Raw genomic sequence first — 16,991 nt, 5'->3', positions numbered from 1 at the left:
GCTCGGGGACCTGCGCGGTACTCGGAAGTCAGGTCAGGTCAAGGCCTGCCGTGGGCTCCAGTCTGAGGTCTCGTGTGGGTATGTTAGGGGCTGACGGTCCCCGGAGGCCAGCACGGAGGCAGCAACTTCATGACCAAAGCCCAGGGGTGACCCAGGGGCCCAGGGTGGAATGGGCTGCACCAAGAGGCAGCAGGGACCCTCTGGCGGCACTGACCGGCCCCCCCCCGCGGGCGCTGCAGGCATTGGGAGAACCCTGCTTGCTTCTCTTAGTGGCTCGGCCATTATGTGGGCTTTGTTCTGTGTTGGGACCCAGAGCATCCCTCGCCCCTGGTCCTCCTCGTCTCCCGGGGGGAGGGGGCGTCTTTCTCTCTCTGGACTCCCTCCCTCCTGGGGGGTCTCCTCCTGTCTGGCGACTACATGTTGGGGTCAGTTGAATAATGCTCTCCTTCCCACATGAAAATGGTCTATGGGGCAGCCCGGGTGGCCCAGCGGTTTAGCGCCGCCTTCAGCCCAGTGCATGGTCCTGGAGACCCGGGATCGAGTCCCACATCGGGCTCCCCGCATGGAGCCTGCTTCTCCCTCTGCCTGTGTCTCGGCCTCTCTCTGTGTCTCTCATGAATAAATAAATAAAATAAAATAAAAGAAAATAAATGGTCTATGATCCTAATTCCCGGGACCTGTAGAGACATTACCTTACAGGGCAAAAGGGACTTAGCAGATGTGATTAAGGACCTCGAGGCAGCGAGATTACCCTGGACTATCTGGGTGGGCCCGATGTCATCACAGGGGCAGAGGGAGGAGGAGGAGGCGAGGGGTGGGGGCCAGATGCCAGGCTGACCGCCCTGAGGACAGAGGCAGGGCCAGGTGCCCAGGAGGCTGGGAGAGGCAAGGAAACAGGCTCCTCCCTGGAGCTTCTAGAAGGAACGCAGGCCTGCCGACACCTTGATCTTAAGGCGTCTGACCTCCAGAACCCTGAGAAACGTATGCCCTGTGAGCCGCTAAATTTATAGCGTTACAGCAGCCCCAGGAAACGGATATAAAATGTCATCTATTGGTGAAAACTCTCACAGTCCCCGAGCTCCCGGCCAGCTCACGTGGAGGCCACCGGCCCACCTGACGCCTACCAGGCACCTAACCGCAACGTGTCGGAACCCTTTCCCGGCGTCCCCCAAACCCGCTCCGCCTCGTCTTCCGAGGGGGGAGATGGCGACAACCCATCCCCCCGGTGACTCAGGCCACGACCCTGGCCTCGCCCTTGGCACCCGCACATCCAGTCGTGGGCAAACTTGCTGGCTCTGCCCTCGAGGTACGTGTGACCATTCCCCGGGAGCCGTAGGGTTGCAGAGCAGAAGCCGGGTCTTGGGGTTCCCCGGCTTGACGGCTGCCGGGGCTCAGAAGGCTCAAGCCCCAGAGAGGTCCTCCAGGACCTGCCGCCTGGCACCCCGCTCCTCACTAGCTCCTCTCCGCCTCCGCCTGGGGTGCTCTTTCGGCCATTCGCTGGGCTGCCCTCCTCCTCCGTGATCCTTTGCTCCGGGGTCTCCTTCTCGATAGGCCTCCGGCCCACACGGACACCAAGAAAGGATCATAAAGGAGCTCGGGGCACAGCTAACGTCACAGGTGGGGCCGCGGGTAAATACTGGCAGAGGGTGTTGGCTCAGTCCACGGCCACCCACTCGAGGATGGGCGCCACCCAACGCGCGGGAAAGAGAGGCGAAGCCAGCCTTGACGCTGAAATCCCTCCATCCCGACATTCCGGGTGTTTCCCTATTTTATCACCTTCAGCTCGCCAGGTGGCCGAAGCGTCCCTGGACTCAGGAGACCACGGGACCCTGAGCCTGAAGCTGGATCAAGAGGAACTAAAACCATTCAGGGGACACCCGAATGCAGGCTGGAAGGTCAGATCCCCTCGTTTTACTCAGAAGGAAGCCGAGCCCGGAACGCAGGATGTCTCCCAGCGCCCGGCTTCCCATCCAGCGTCCTGCACCTGTGCTTCCTGCTGTCTGCCCCCCTCCCCCGAGGGCGCCCCGGTGAGGCCCCTCCTGAGGACGCCGGAGGGACCGGCTCGGCCCCACACACTTACTCCAGTCGTTCCTCTTCTTTCCTTCTCAGGTCAAAGTCCCGCTGAACCACTTCCCAGACGTGCTTGGCCTCTTCGTCCGTGAGCTTGGAAAGATCCAGTTTTTTCCCCATCTCTGCTTGTCAGGATCACACCTGGAATAGGACAGGATCACAGGTGGTCACCCCGAAAGCCCGTGGACAGAGGCTACGTCACAAGGCCCCACAAGAGGGGCCGCGGGACACGCCGAGTTCCCAGGTACTTTGGCTCCGGATGGAAGGGTTTTCTAGAACAGACAAATGCCTGTCTGGAAACTTGTGTTGTTTAAACGGTGTAAGGTTTATGTGTGATGTTCCTGCACACTTGGAACTCCCACACGTAGCCCCGGGGCCCTTTGTCCCTCCACTGTGACATAATGTCGGTGACGTCAGTATCTTTCCCCTGCCCCAGGGTCACGCGCTGCAGTGGGGACCCCAGAAACGCTGGGGAAACGCTGCAGAAGGGCTCCATCCCCGGGGCTTCTCGCCTTCCAGCTCCTGGTGGAGGGTGATCCTGTCCTGTTTCCAGGCAACTTCCCCTCAGATTCATGGTCAAGCTGTGGAGTCACCGTGCATGCCCTGGCCCCCTGAGAGGTCGCCCCAGCCCGATGTCCTGAGGTCACTGTGTCTGCGGGGGGGATGGGGGGCCTGCACATACTTCCCAGGGTGGAGCCCACCTGCCGGCAGAGGAGTGGGGACCAGGCCCGCAGACAACATGGTCAGCGGGAGCGGGTGTACCCGAGGGGGGTCGGCCGTGGGGCTCGAGCCTGGGCGCATGTTAGGTTCACCGCCAGCGCTGGCCTCCGAGACCCTGACTTCACTCAGCTGCTTAACGGAGTAGCGCTGGGCGCTTGCCTCGCAGGGGGCGCCGGGGTGGCTCAGTCGGTGAGGCTCAGGTCATGATCCAGGGGTCCTGGGATCGAGTCCCGTGTCCAGCTCCTTGCTCAGCGGGGAGTCTGTGTCTCCCTCTGCCTCTGCCTCTCCCCCTGCTTGTCCCCCAACTGCCTTTCTCAAATACATAAATTAAGCCTTAAAAAAAAACAAACAAACCCCCAAACCGAACAGTGTGCCTCTGAGGACCAGCAGCATTTCCGAGGAGCTTGCTAGAAATGCAGACTTCTCAGGCCCCGCCCCAGACCTCCTGATTCAGAATTCATATTTTAAGGAGATTCCCAGGTGGCCGTGCTCACACTGGAGGTGGCCGGTGTCGCTGGTCCCGGGACCCCTCTGAGCGGCAAAGCTCTAGCAAAGCAGGACAGGGACAGTGAAGGGGTTGGCTGAGCGAGACTGAGGATGGACACGGGCCCCCCTGCTGGTTCTTCCTGCAGAGGAGTCACTAGGGCCTCACAGATGCTGACGCTGCCGTTACACTGGGTACAAAGTTGAGGCATTACCACACCTGGGAGGACTTCACTGGGGATTCGAGCACACGGGGTCGGGGTGCTGCCCAGAGGGGCCCACCCTGCTCAGCCCCACCCCCTTCATGCTCATCCTTGGAGCATTTCTTTGCACGTTCTAGTGTGACGGCTGCTGTCCCTCGTCCCTGTCCAGCTCCACGAGGACGGAGACTTTGTCATTTCCCTGGCACACCGCAGGCACCGTTCCGTGCTCCCAGCGCCCCGGCCCGAGGACGAGGCCGCTACACCCACATCAGCTCTTCTCTGGGCACCGAGGCTCAGGGGAAAACATGGTTTGGGCGACCCTTGTGGGGTGAGAACCTGTGTGACTTCAACAAGCCTTCACCGAGGACTGTCGCCCGTGTCTCAGGGACATCGGAGAAGGGGGTCCCAACTGTCTCCTCCCCCTGGGAACCCTTCAGGCCAACCGAAAGACGTGACGTTGCTTCTGAGTTCTGGGGAGCACCCCCCCCACCCCGCCCCGTGCTGTTCACATTTGCATGTTCGCCGCGGAGACGTCAACAAAAACTGCTCTGGGCCAGAGAGGACTCTGATGTGTTTCACAAGGGGTTAATTAGTGACAAGCGACATTTCCAGGGCAGCCAGACACCACCTAACACGAGCGCTTTCTCAGAGTTCCCAACTAAAATGTCCCCTGACCTCTGCCTTAAATTGGTGAAGAGTCATTTCTTAATATTTTTTGCACCAAACCCTCAGGGGTTCCCCCTACGGGCACGACGCTGACCGTGAATGACACATTCGGGAGTTGCCTTGCTGTGCCAGTCATTCAAACTATTTTCACGGATAGTTTAGATTTTGGACAAGAAAACCTTAAAACAAAATTCACTGTTGCCGTTCTCCTGGAATACGCAATTTCTGGTTTTTGAAGCATCGGGGGGAAAGTTCTTTTGTGATGGATGACTGGGGTTTATTCATTTCTTTAAACCACTTTTGGAAAAAAAAAATGTATCCTAAGAAGCACGTTCATTGAAGTTCTATTTTCAGAGCAGATGAGAGAGCCGTGACCATCAGCTGACTCGTTACCACGTCTCCTCTCCAAAGGGACGTCATTCCAGGCTTCCTTTAGGAAACTTAGATGGTGGGGCGCCTGGGTGGCTCAGCAGGTTACGTGTCTGCCTTTGTCTCAGGTCATGGTCCCGGGTCCCGGGATCGAGTGCCGCATCGGGCTCCCTGCTCTGCGGGGAGCCTGCCTCTCCTCTGCCCCTCCCCACTGCTCGTGCACATGTGCTCTCTCTGGTGCTCTTTCTCCCAAACAAATGAATAAAATCTTAAAAAAAAAAAAAAGATAGTAAAGAATGAGGGAGAAATGCAAAACAAAAGGAAACCAGTATACTCTTCTTACCCTGCAAGCCCACCTATCTTAGAGCACGCCCCGTGAGCGGCCAGTAAGCGGATGGATGGGAACGCGGCTAGCCAGTCAGAGCTGCCTCCCTCGCCCCCCAATCCCCGAGATCTGAGGACATGTCTCCCCCCTCCCCTTCTCAGACTGTTCCTTCTCTTGGAAGCTTCTTGCTCGTAAGGATGGCCCCTTGGTTTCCCAGCTCCGACAGCAAAGACCACCAAGGCCCCGGGGACCAGATGCGTGCTGGACCCAGAGGGTCTGGGCACCTCTGGGGAGGGGGTGCCTGCCAGGAGGGGGTGAGCCCCTCAGAAACATGCTGAGATGCAGACAGGGGAGGCCAGCAGGCCGAGGGCGGCAGGCGGCCACACCTGCCCCTGCGGAAACCGAGGCACAGTGGCTTAGCACCCTCTTGGGAGTTCCGGTCGTGAGCCCGAGTTATTAAGGGAAGCGACATCTGTTCACTGTGCTGTTTCACGAAGCCAGAGCTGATGGGATCTGGATTGTTAACGGGCATCTGACACCGCCAAGCCGAGAACCAAGAACTGCATGTGTCACACACGGTTCCACGTCGCCTGAGACGTTTTACTCTTGTGCTTATGTTGAGCTCCGATGCAACCTCCAGGGGAGCTGGGAGGGGGGTGCAGGGAGGGGAGGGAAGGACGAGGGATTCCAAAGTCCACATTCGCCCGCTGTGCTGTGCCGCAGTGCCGGGAGGTGGGGGTGGGGGTGTCGGTGAGGGTCCCTAGGGCAGCGTGTCGCAGCACAGCCAGGAATTGGGAGCCAATACCCGGGGATCCCTGTCGTTATCTACTGTGACCAAATCTTCCCACTTAGGAATTAATGATTTTAGTGCTTTTTGAAAACTGCCTTTAAAAAGTGATCTCAAATTGAATGGAGACTATACTAGACTTCAGCATTTACAAGGCACATACCACACGGGCACCTGGGGCAGGCATCGCTAGCAGCCCCTCTGGGTGGCCTCAGGCTGGTGCGCTGATGCAGGCGGCTCTACCGGGGGACCTACGGGGGCTCGTGGAGGCAACAGCCCTTCAGCCAATTTTCCCGTCTCCCATCACTACACACCGGGCTTGCTCCCCGAGACCCCGAGCTGCTCCTGGATCCCCTCCACCCACAACAGTCACAGGGGGGGCATGAGGACAGGGCACCTGCTGACCCCATCCAGGAGCAGGGCTGCTTCTGCCCCTGCCCCCCCCCTCCCCGGGGAACCTCCCAGGGCGACCGTGCTCACGCGTCTGTGTCTGTGTGGGAGGAGGGCCGACTCCACTAGGCTCCTAGTCATGAGGTTCCTGCGTGAAACGCTTTCAATTTTGCCTGTTCTGCTGCTCAGATTTAATCACATTTTTAATCCCCGAGACTGTTAGCCCTCCCTAATTGTGTCAGGGTCGTAACGGAGAAAAGCAAGGGTGGACATGGGGGTTCATGAGTTGGGAAGACAGTTGGGAAGACAGAACGGGACGGGTTTTGTAAAATGGAAAACCCTGGGCGCAGACCGCTGAATTTCGCTGGTGCGTCTTTATCTGTTAGAGACCCGAGGTCATGTTTGGGCCCAGTTAAAGAGAAGCCTGGGCGGGGCAGGCTCCTCGTCCGTGACATGTGGCTCGACCACCTCCTGGGTCAGCTGCCCTCTGAGCCTGGGAGCCAGGGTGATTAGCAGTGGGCACCCGCCTGGGCAAATAAAACTGGGAAGCCAGTCGGAGTTTCCTCTCAATGCCCAGCTCCCAAAGGAGGCAGGAATGCTCTCTGCCTCCGTCGAGGAGGAGGTGGTCTTGCCGATAAAGGTTCAGGCACATTCCTGAGCGACGGTGGATGTGCCAGGCGAGGGGCCGGCTGCTTCTCAAACAGCCCGCTCTGAGCTGGCCGGTGCGGTTACTTCTGCGGGTGGGCCTGGCCGCCCGATAGGAGCAACCAAAGCCCCAGCCCTGGCCAGCTGTGCACTGAGCGCGTTTCCACCCAGAAGCTTCCGCCAATCCCGGCTCAAAGCACACCAGGCACACCTGTTGCTCCAGCAGCAACCGCACGGGGGGGAGGGGGGGCACTCTGTAGCTTGCCCGCCCACCTGCCCTTTCTCTCTGCTCCCTCAGGTCTCTGGGCAGTTGCTGGTGATCCTCACTGACACACGGACACAAGCTCTGCATGTGCAGCCAAGGCCTCAGCTCAGCGTCCACAGCAAGAATGGTTCCCCGGCTGGGGCTGCGGGACGGCGACAGGGCCAAGAGTCTGGAGCTGGCTTCCCATCCTGGCTCAAGCACCAGCTGGCTCTGTCACCCAGGACAGGGTCACCGTCTCTCTGGGTCTCAGCTTTCCCATCTGTGCCACGGACAGGGTTGGGCTCCGTGAGCTCTCTAGCCCTCTCCAGCTGTGCACAATGCCAGGTTGTTAAAGGGGAGGCTCTAGGGTGGGGTGGAGGAGCAGAGCTCTTCCTCCAGAGGTTGCTTCCTCTTTTTTTTTTTTTTAAAGATTTTATTTATTTATTCATAAGACACACGGAGAGAGGCAGAGACACAGGCAGAGGGAGAAGCAGGCTCCCTATGGGGAGCCCGATACGGGACTCGATTCCAGGACCCAGGGGTCACACCCTGAGCTGAAGGCAGACACTTAACTGACTGAACCACCCCGGGGGCCCCAGAACTTGCTTCTGAAATGAACAAGACAGTCATCCCAGAAGGCTGACCCAGCCACCTGAGGTGGTGCACACACAGGCACACACCACGCTGTCATCTAAGGACACCAGAGTCACCTTTCCCATTAGCCTTCAGGGCTCTGAAACCTGTTTACCACCCCAAGCCCCCCACCAGACCTACTCTGCTGGTTTTAACTTTTTAGTTTCTAATCCCCTAATCAGTAAGACCCCCTGACTTCTCATCTGTGTGCCCAGAACTGTCTCCAGGGCACCTACCACTGTGCCCATTTTTCGGATGGGGGAGAGCACAGGAACCTAGAATTGGTACTTGGATTCTAAGGCATGAGGTCCTGGAGATTTGCGGGGGGGGGGGGGGGGGGCTCTTGCCCAGAAAAGTCATGGCCTTGCTAAGCTCAGCTGTGTGGCCCAACAATGAGGGGGAGGCACGGTCGTCCAGGAAAGAGGTGAATGAGCTGGACCCAAATGCCAGTGTCACTGCTGAGGTGCCCACGGTCTCCAAGCCCTTGCCCTTTCTGTGGACTTCACAGCCACAGCCAGGGTCTGCCTTTGCACATAATGGGCTTCTGGGGGCCTCGCCTCCCCCATTACAATTCTAACCTCTCAGAAGGAAATATGTAAAGATTTAAAAAAAAAAAAACCCTACCACATAAAAAAAAGAAAATGTAAAAGCCCCAACCCAGCTGAAAATGGCATATTCAATATTTGATTAAGGTTGGTAGGAAACAGGTGTCTAAGCTTAAAGTACTTTAGAGGATTTATAAGTGGGGTTTAGCTCAGGCCAGGACCTGGGACCAGCGCCCACTCTGCGATGCCCATCACCCACCAATCCGTCCCACATCTCTAGAACTAGGTGGACGGGCGGCGGGGAGTGCTGTTGGTAAACAAAAGATGTTTCTAATAAAGCTGGGACTTTAGGAGCCCAGAGGAAGGCCAGGACCCTCCTCCCACCGCAAAATACCAGCCCGGCTCTGTCCCCCCGAATCGGCACCGCAGTGCAGGTGAAGACTTTCATCAGATGGCCTTGGGCCCCGCGGGTCTAGCCCTGTGTCTGCTGGGTTGGCCCAAGCCTCGGCCCAGTCCACACTGGGACCCACAGCTGGCTCTGAGCGAAATCACTGTTTTGCCTAAAATGAGCTCCCTGAGAACCCAGGCCAGGCTGACGCGGGGTAGCCCTGAGGCCTGTGTTTGGGGGAAAGGGAGTGCCCTCTGCACCAGCCTGGACCAAGGCCTGGGAGCCGCTGGGGGCACTTGCACACGGGGGGAGCTGCACCCATCACCGTGGACCCTCCTTATGCCTGGGTGCCCAGTCCCAGGGCGCCCCCCTGGCCTCCCCATTCCCTGCTCTGGCTGCACTCACCGGCTCCTTTCCCGGGGCGGGCAGGCCCTGGCCCTGCCCCTGGGGCTGCTCTCTCCGGTCCTACAGGGGAAGGAAGGCGACCAGGCGGGGCGTCGGTCCGGGCGCACTGGGGCGACGCAGGATGGCCGGGGCCAGGCTGAGCGCGGGGCGCGGGGCACAGGGCACCTGACCTGGGGGGGGGGGGCGCGGGGAGCGGGCGGGCGAGGTCACATGGGCCGAGCCCGCCCCGCCCAGCTCCGGGCGCGCCTCCGGGTGCCGGGTGCCGCGCAGGTGGCGGCGCAGGTGCGGGGGGCTGGGGGGGATGCTCCGGGGTCGGCGCCCCAGGAGCCTCGGGAGGAGGGTGGGGAGGGCAGGGCTTGAGGCCACTCGCGGGAGTGCCGGGTGCCGTGGCTGCCGTGCCTCCGCCCCCAGCCAGGGCCCCGCCGGCCTGACCGCGCCCTCGGAGCGCGCGCCCGGCACTGGCTTCTCTTAATTCTTTGGATTCCTACCCAATTCTGCAGGGGAACGCAGTTGACCCCGGCTTTACCGATGGGAAAACCGAGGCTCGGGAAACCCCCGACTGCTAAGTGGGGGTGCCCAGTGGTAAGTGGGCCTTGGGGCCCCGGGACCGTCCTGCAGGGCGCACGGGCTGCGCTCGGGGCGCGCGGACCCCGCGGGGAGTGCTCGGAGGATGCGCTTGGGGAGACCCTCCGCGGCGCCCCCCGCACCCTCCCCGCACCCTCCCTGCCTGGACTCGGCGCTCAGGGCTCGACTGACTCTGCAGGTCCCCATCCCCAGCCCAAACACCCCCGTGCCTCCTCGGATCTCCCGGGGACCCCTGGGGGACCCCGTCTTCCCCTCTCTTCTGGAGTTGGACGCATTGGAGCGCGCTCCCCTCCTCCCTCTTGCTTATCATTAAAAAATACTGAACCCAAGAGTCCATCGCCCCCGCCCCAGGCCCTACCTTTGGGTCTTGCAGGCCCTTGGGCCGCCTTAGGATGGGAGGTCTCCCCCACAGCTACAAAATGGGGAGGGGATGGTTAATCAATGCATAATCGATACTGTTAAGTGAACACACACTACCGGCTCCGTTTTTGCAGAGCAGGGGACTCAGCCTTAGAGGTTCATTGTGACGTCACATTAGATGATTTGTAAGTTTTTCTTTTCTTTAATTAATTTTTTATTGGTGTTCAGTTTTCCAACATAAAGAATAACACCCAGTGCTCATCCCGCCAAGTGCCCCCCTCAGTGCCCGTCACCCAGTCACCCCCACCCCTAGCTCGTTTCCCAGAGTTAGGAGTCTCTCATGTTCCATCTCCCTTTCTGACATTTCCCACTCATTTTCTCTCCTTTCCCCTTCATTCCCTGTCACTATTTTTTACATTCCCCAAATGAGTGAGACCATACAATGCCTGTCCTTCTCTGATCGACTTATTTCGAAAGCCGCGCAATGCTGCTGCAGTTAGAGCGTTTGCCTGGCGCCCCAAGAAGCCGTGCAAGTGAATTTGGGTATTTCAGGCCCTTGGGCTGCCTTAGGATGGGAGCTCTCACCAAACATCTGCAACTGGTTGTGTGCCTGCCCGTGCTCGTGTGTGCACGCACCAGCACGTGTGCAAACCCTGGATATAGTTTCAGCTTAAAGCTGAGTTTCCACCGGTTGCCATGCTTTTCATTTCCTTACCATGTATTTTACTATTGCTTGTAAAATTAATAAATCTCTTAAAAGCAATAGGACTGTAAGTTCCTTAAGGGCAGAAGTGGTGTTTTTTTTTTAATCTTTTTTTTTTTAATATATACTTTAGTGGTCACTTAAATGAGTGGGTTTTAAAAAATGTACAGAAGTGACACATGATGATACCTGATAAAAATATATGGTAAAGAATATAAACAGTATGAAATCAAAAGTTAAATTTGTTCTTGTTCCTGCTCAAACCCCACTCCCCAAAGGCAATCATTGCTAATGGTGTCTTGGGTATTGTTCCGGGATTACCGTGGGTGTGGTTAAGGACTTGGACTCCGCATCCAACTGCAAGAGCCCGACTCCCAGCTGGGTGTATGAGGGGCCAGCTGTGTTAACCTGTGCATGTTACTTAACCTCCCCGGGGTTCACTTCTTCTTCTATATTGTGGGGATAGCAATAGGATCTACATAATGGGTTGTTCTGAATCCATATACACAAAGCTCTTGGATGAGCCCTGCCACGTGGCATTTGGTAAATGCTAGTTGCTCTTAGTACAGACCCAATTCATTCTTCTAAATGGTTGCATGAGTTTATTGTAATTATTTTACAGCCTCCCATTGATGGACAGTTAACTTGTGATTTTTTTGCTACTTAAAAAATTTCTGTCCTATAGGTATTGTAGGGAATACATGGTATCGTTGACACGTATATTTACAATGTTTCAAAAAGATTACTGTACGTGCATACCTATCATTGTACACATAGATTTATGCCGATATGTTTATAGAATGAAATCCTGAAATTGAATTGCTGAGTCAAAGAATGTATGCAATTTCTACGAGGAAATTTTGGAATTAAAAATTTATTTTTATTTTATTTTTTTTAATTTATGATAGTCACACAGAGAGAGAGAGAGGCAGAGACACAGGCAGAGGGAGAAGCAGGCTCCATGCACCGGGAGCCCGACGTGGGATTCGATCCCGGGTCTCCAGGATCACGCCCTGGGCCAAAGCAGGCGCTAAACCGCTGCGCCACCCAGGGATCCCAAGGATTAAAAAATTTTTAACTGGGGGATCCCTGAGTGGCTCAGCGGTTTAGTGCCTGCCTCGGGCTCGGGGTGTGATCCTGGAGACCCGGGATCAAGTCCCACATCAGACTCCTTGCAGAGAGCCTGCTTCTCCCTCTGCCTATGTCTCTGCCTCTCTCTCTCTCAATCTGTGTCTCGAATAAATAAATAAAATCTTTAAAAAAATTTTTAATTGTAGCACTGAAAATTACAGAAATTTGCGTGCATGACACAAATATCTGCTCTCTTCCATTTGTAAGTTGCTGACATGATTTTTCTCTAGTGTGTATTTTATACAAACGCGGGCAGTTTTCTAAAAAACCGCATTACCATCAAAATCGCGATACATGGCTGTCTCTAATCACAAGAACCGTTGCAAATTTTGGCAGTCGTCTCCATGATATCTTTTATTGCAAAGGGTCCCATTTAGAGTATCTTAATTTCCTACATTAGCTATTTCGGGGAAGCTGGGAGAGGTCAGGGAGGAGAGGGGGGAGATGTTAGCTGTAGCGCTTGGTGGCTCCCGGCCAGGATGGGTGGAGCTGGTTGTTTCCCCTCAGCCTGACATTCCTGCCTCTCCTGGGCCTCACCTTTGGGATTCTGGCTACCTCGGCCGCTCCCCAGCTTCTGAGGGCTCCTTGTGTCCCCTTGGTGGTACCCTCTGGCTCCCTGACAGTTTGCCCCTGCCCCTTGTTCTCTTGCTCAGGGCCTGGATTGCTCTTTCTCAACACTTTGTGGTTCCATCTTGTCTCTTGATTGGTTGGTTGATGGAAGAGCCGTCAACATACAGTGTTACATTAGTTTCAGGTGTGCAACGTGGTGATTCGACGACTCTGTACGTTAAGCTACACTCACCACCAAGTATAGTTGCCACCTGTCCCGTACAACCTTATTACAATACCGTATAGTCCCCATGCTGTCCTCTTCATCCCATGACTTATTTAGTTTATAACTGCAGGTGTGTACCTCTTAATCCCCTTCACCTGTTTGCCCATCTCCCTGTCCCCTCCCCTCTGGCATCAACGTGTTTGTTCTCTGTATTTATGAGTCTCTTTCTGTTTGTTTTGTGCTTTAGAGTCCACACAGAGGTGAAATCATACGGTGTTTGTCTGACTTATTTCTCTTAGCATAATACGCTGTAGGTCCACCCATGTTACACATAGTAAATTCTCATTGTTTTCATGAATGAGTAATATTCCAGTGTGTGTGTGTGTATTTTTACACACACACACACACACACACACACATATATATATATATTTTAATCCATTCATCTATTCATGGACACTTAGGCTGCTTCCGCATCTTGGCCATTGTTAACAATGCTGCAGTAAACGTAGCGGTGCGTACATCTTTTTGATTTAGTGTTTTCGGTCTCTTACTGGTGAGGAGCTGATGCCCAGAGAAGAGGTGGAGTACACCCAGGGTCACACAGTGGGTTAGAGACCTCCCACCTCTCTAGCGCGTTCTCACTAAGCCATCCTGGACTCTCCTGAAAGCTGGTAGATGGGTGGACGCCAGAGGGCAGTCGAGGGCTCCTCCCCACCTCCTCGTCTCCCTAGTGCCTGTCTGGAGACCTTGCCTTTGCTGGGATTTAGGGGCAGATGGGACAAGGAGGGAAAGAGCCTTGTCTCCACCACTCCAGCAGGAAGCGCAGCGTGGAAGATGGCCTTCAGAGGGGGATCCTTGGTCTTCACGGTTTGGGAGGCCCCCATCTCCAGGGCTCGCTATGCAGGCTGCTTTCACTGACTGGTGGGCTTGGACTTAGCCTGATCTCTGCTCGTAGGTGGGGGCCGCAGGGGGAAAGGAGGCCCCTGGCCCACCAGGGAGTGTCCTACAATATCTGTGAGATGGGCCGGTCCAGGATTTGCGCGGAAAGGCCTGCTGTCCCCGAGCCACGGGCCCCTCCTGGGTCCTCTAGCTCACTGCAGGCAGCTGTTCCACTCCATACCTCCTTCTCCCCTGTCTAAATCCTCTGGGCCACTTTGGCATTGGGCTGACAGGGGCATCTGGGTTTCTGAGATGAATGTACAGGATATTGAATACATGCAAAATACTGCCCCAAGCCCCAGCTATGCCCAGTACTACCTGTACCTTACAAGAGAATTATGTTTTCATCAGATACTGAATGACCTTTTTTTTTTTTTCTTTTATGAATCTGGAAAGTTGGGAAAAATCCCTTTTTTTTTTTTTTTTGAAAAATCCCATTTTTGGAAGCATTCTTCTGGTTCCGTGGTTGTGGGGCCAGGCAGGGAATCACAGGGCCTTTGAGGAGGTGTCACCTGACGCTGCTTCAGCCAGCTCTGCAGTGCACGGGGCCCTGTGACTGTCCCCCACACATCGGGGGACACGCACTGACCCTGAGCTGTGTTTCCCATGGGGTCAGGACCACAGCGAAGCACCTGTCTGCTGTCTTCCAACCACCCCTCCCTCCCCCTTGCTCTCTGAGGTCCAGCCTTGTCGATGGCGTCCCCCCACCCCCGCCACTCCTCTGGTCCTCCTCCCTTTTCAGTTCTTGGTTCAACAGTCTAGAGAGAGCATCTTCTGAGCGGCCAGCCCTCCCCGCCATCGGATTCTGTTATTCTGTACACGTTCCTGCAGGGCCCCTCCCACAGTGTACCTGCCATGTGTGTGGTGACCTGGTTCTCGTCTTTGCTCCGCTGCTCGGAGCTCTGGGAGCCCTGGGACCGTGCTGTTCACCCTGACGTGTCTGCTGCCTTACATGGTGCTTGGTACATAGTAGGCCTTTGATAACTGTTGAATAAACAGTATTTGATAATCATAATTATCTGTTTCGATGGTGCCCTTGATTTTTTTAAAAAGGTTTTAATTTAAATTCCAGGTAGTTAACTGCAGTGTAGTATTAGTTTCGGGCGTACAGTATAGGGATTGAGCCCTTCCCTACAACAGCCGGTGCTCATCACGACAGGTGTGCTCCTTCATCCCCATCACCTGCTCCCCCAGCCCCCCAGCCCTCCCCTCTGGTGACCCTCAGTGAGTTCTCTAGAGCTAAGAGTCTGGTTCTCGGTGTGCCTTTTTCTGTCCCCCCCCCTTTGCTTGTTTGTTTCTCAAATTCCACGTAGGAGTGAAATCATCTGGTGTCTCTCTCTGACTGACTGCTCTTGCTTAGCATTATACTGTCCAGCTTCGTCCATATCCTTGCACATGATGATGCCCGTGATTTTGCTCTGACTGATGGGCATTCTCCAAACAGAGCTCTGCCCCTGGCACCCGGCGCTCCTGGCAGCCTCCGGGGGAAGAAGGGGTCTGCGGGGAAGAGGCCGGCAGGGGCCCATCGCCCTCACTGAAGCCAGAACTTTCTGCCGCCCCCTCCTCTTGCTTCTGTTACTCACCGGCCCTTACTGCGCTCAGAGACGCTGGCCCCCAACTCAGCTCGGCCTCCTCCTCTCTCTTGAGTTGGTGTGAGGTCATCCTGGCTTTCCCTCCCCAGAATGTTCTAGGGCAAGAAACAGTCTCCTTCCACTTGAAGCCCTACAGAATTTCATTTGCCTGTTCCTCCCCTGTGTTCAAGGGCTCAGAGGAACATACGATCCGCAAATCCGTTTTGGCAACATGCTTTTTCCTCATCTGAACACGTTAGGAGTTAGATTTCGATACTGCTTAGAAGCAGTTCTAATTAGGCAGAGAGGCCAAGCCAGAAGAGAGAGAGAAATCTCCTGAGGAATGAAGCCCGTGACTCTAAAATCATCAGACCACGCAGGCTTTCAGGGTTCTGGAAGCTTCGGATCATGTGAGGCATGAGCCAATGAGCCCTTGGCCTTCTCTAGATGAGCTTAATTAGGGGCTTTCACTTCTGAGGATTCAGGAACTGAGCAGAAATGGTTGGAGTCAAGGGAAAGAATTCAGGAAAATTTTCATGTTTTGTTTTGTTTTCTTGTTTTATTTTTTTTAAAGATCATTTACTTATTTATTCACAAGACACAGAGAGAGGCAGAGACACAGGCAGAGGGAGAAGCAGGCTCCACGCAGGGAGCCCGATGCGGGACTCGATCCCAGGACCCCGGAGTCATGCCCTGGGCCAAAGGTGGATGCTTCACCGCTGAGCCCCCCTGGATGCCCCAAGAATTCAGGACAGGTTATATGTTCTCCTCTCAGGAGACCCCCTTCCAAAGTGAGAAGAGCTGGTCCCCCCACCCCCGAAGACCTACTGTGTGCTGAGCAGGCACTGGGGGTGCCTGACGTGTCGACAGCTCTCGTGTTGGGTGCCTGACCCATGCGGCGTGGCCTGGGTTGTGCAGGTGAGGAAGCTGAGGTGCCGGGTCTGCACAGTTAGAGCGGGGAGCCCGGGTTTGGGCCCGGGTGGGGGTGTCCCGGAACCGGCCAGCCGCGGCCCCCAGCACAGCGGGGTTGGGGGCTCCATCAGGGCAGCGCAGCCTGGGGTGGACGGAGCAGCCCGGTTGCACCAGGCGTCCCCACAAGGGCTCCCCCACCCCCTCTTCACGCCTGCACCTCGCAGGCTGACCTCGTTTCCATTTCAGCATCATGAGCTGCACTTCACACTTCATGTTACACTCTTGTCCGAATGTTCCTGAACGTTTGCGGTGTTGCCTAGGAGATCTGTCGCACGCTGACTCTGCGGAGCCGCTGCCAGCCGGACCCTCCGGGTCATCCTGAAGCCGGCGAGGGCTCGGAGCTCCGTGCCAGCTGGAAACCAGCCCAGAACCCGGAGTATGAGATTCCAGGCCAGCGTGGCCCTGTCCTCCCTCCACCCCGCGGCCCACCCTGCGCCCACTGGCCCTCGCCCTGCCCTCCCCCTCCCTGTGGACTCAACCCCAGTCTTCACGTTGACTAGCTGCCTGCACCCCAAACCCAGCTCAAGTGCCCAGCCCCCTCTCCGGTGGCTCCTGCCCGCCAGGCCCAGATGGGCACGCTGGTTTCAGGGAGCATGGATATGCCTTCGGTCCAGGGCGAGACCTTGGTGTCCACCTGCTTCTGGGCCTTCCCTCTTGTCCTCCCTGCTCTCAAGTTAGCCTTCCAAGGATCCTTGCCCAGGAGCCTGGGTCAGGTCACCGGTTTTGAAAATTATTTCATAAATATATTTCGGGGTTCTGGAGACACTGATTAAAGTTTTCAGGTACTTAAAGTCTTTTTTTTTAATTATTTTTTAAAGTCATTTAAAACCTGTAATAAAAACCTAACGCGTACTTGAGAATGAGAACGGCAGGTGCAGGTGTCTCTCAGGGCCTGCTGTGGAAGCCAGAAGGTCTCCAGCGATGTTTAAAGAGATCTGCATCCCCTGACACCTTGGGGCAGACTGTGCTGATAATCAGACCCAGCATTTAATCATAAGGATGCCAATGTAGGGTTTCCAGGTGAAATATGGGCTGCCTGGTTAAATCTTAATTTTAGGGTAACCATGAATGGGTTTTTT

The 16,991-nt window shown here is 55.8% G+C and overlaps 1 protein-coding gene and 2 long non-coding RNA genes across 5 annotated transcripts in view; 2 read left to right on the top strand and 1 right to left on the bottom strand.

The window, feature by feature from the left end:
* MLPH (melanophilin) overlaps nucleotides 1–9,060 on the bottom strand; it is a 48,931-nt gene extending 39,871 nt beyond the window's left edge. For 2 of the 3 annotated variants that reach the window (XM_077869349.1, XM_077869350.1), the window contains exons 1-2: nucleotides 8,874–9,060; nucleotides 2,081–2,211 (exon numbers count right to left, since the gene is read on the bottom strand). In XM_077869349.1, coding sequence (XP_077725475.1) covers nucleotides 2,081–2,190 — 110 coding nt within the window. In that variant the 5' untranslated portion in view covers nucleotides 2,191–2,211; nucleotides 8,874–9,060. The remainder of the gene's footprint in view (nucleotides 1–2,080; nucleotides 2,212–8,873) is intronic. The other variant, XM_077869351.1, reaches the window with a different exon arrangement.
* On the top strand, nucleotides 890–4,756 carry LOC144296288 (uncharacterized). Its single transcript, XR_013363457.1, has 3 exons — nucleotides 890–1,306; nucleotides 1,783–2,314; nucleotides 3,614–4,756. It is a non-coding gene; the product is annotated as an uncharacterized LOC144296288 (long non-coding RNA).
* Nucleotides 9,061–9,230: 170 nt separating the features above from the next.
* LOC144296287 (uncharacterized) lies at nucleotides 9,231–16,703 on the top strand. The gene is made up of 3 exons (XR_013363456.1): nucleotides 9,231–9,455; nucleotides 15,716–15,858; nucleotides 16,173–16,703. It is a non-coding gene; the product is annotated as an uncharacterized LOC144296287 (long non-coding RNA).
* Nucleotides 16,704–16,991: the final 288 nt, after the last annotated feature.

Source organism: Canis aureus, chromosome 24 (genome assembly GCF_053574225.1).
Source record: "Canis aureus isolate CA01 chromosome 24, VMU_Caureus_v.1.0, whole genome shotgun sequence".
NCBI classification, from domain to species: domain Eukaryota; kingdom Metazoa; phylum Chordata; class Mammalia; order Carnivora; family Canidae; genus Canis; species Canis aureus.
Note: the sequence above shows the minus strand (reverse complement) of the source record. Positions and strands in the feature narration are given on the sequence as shown.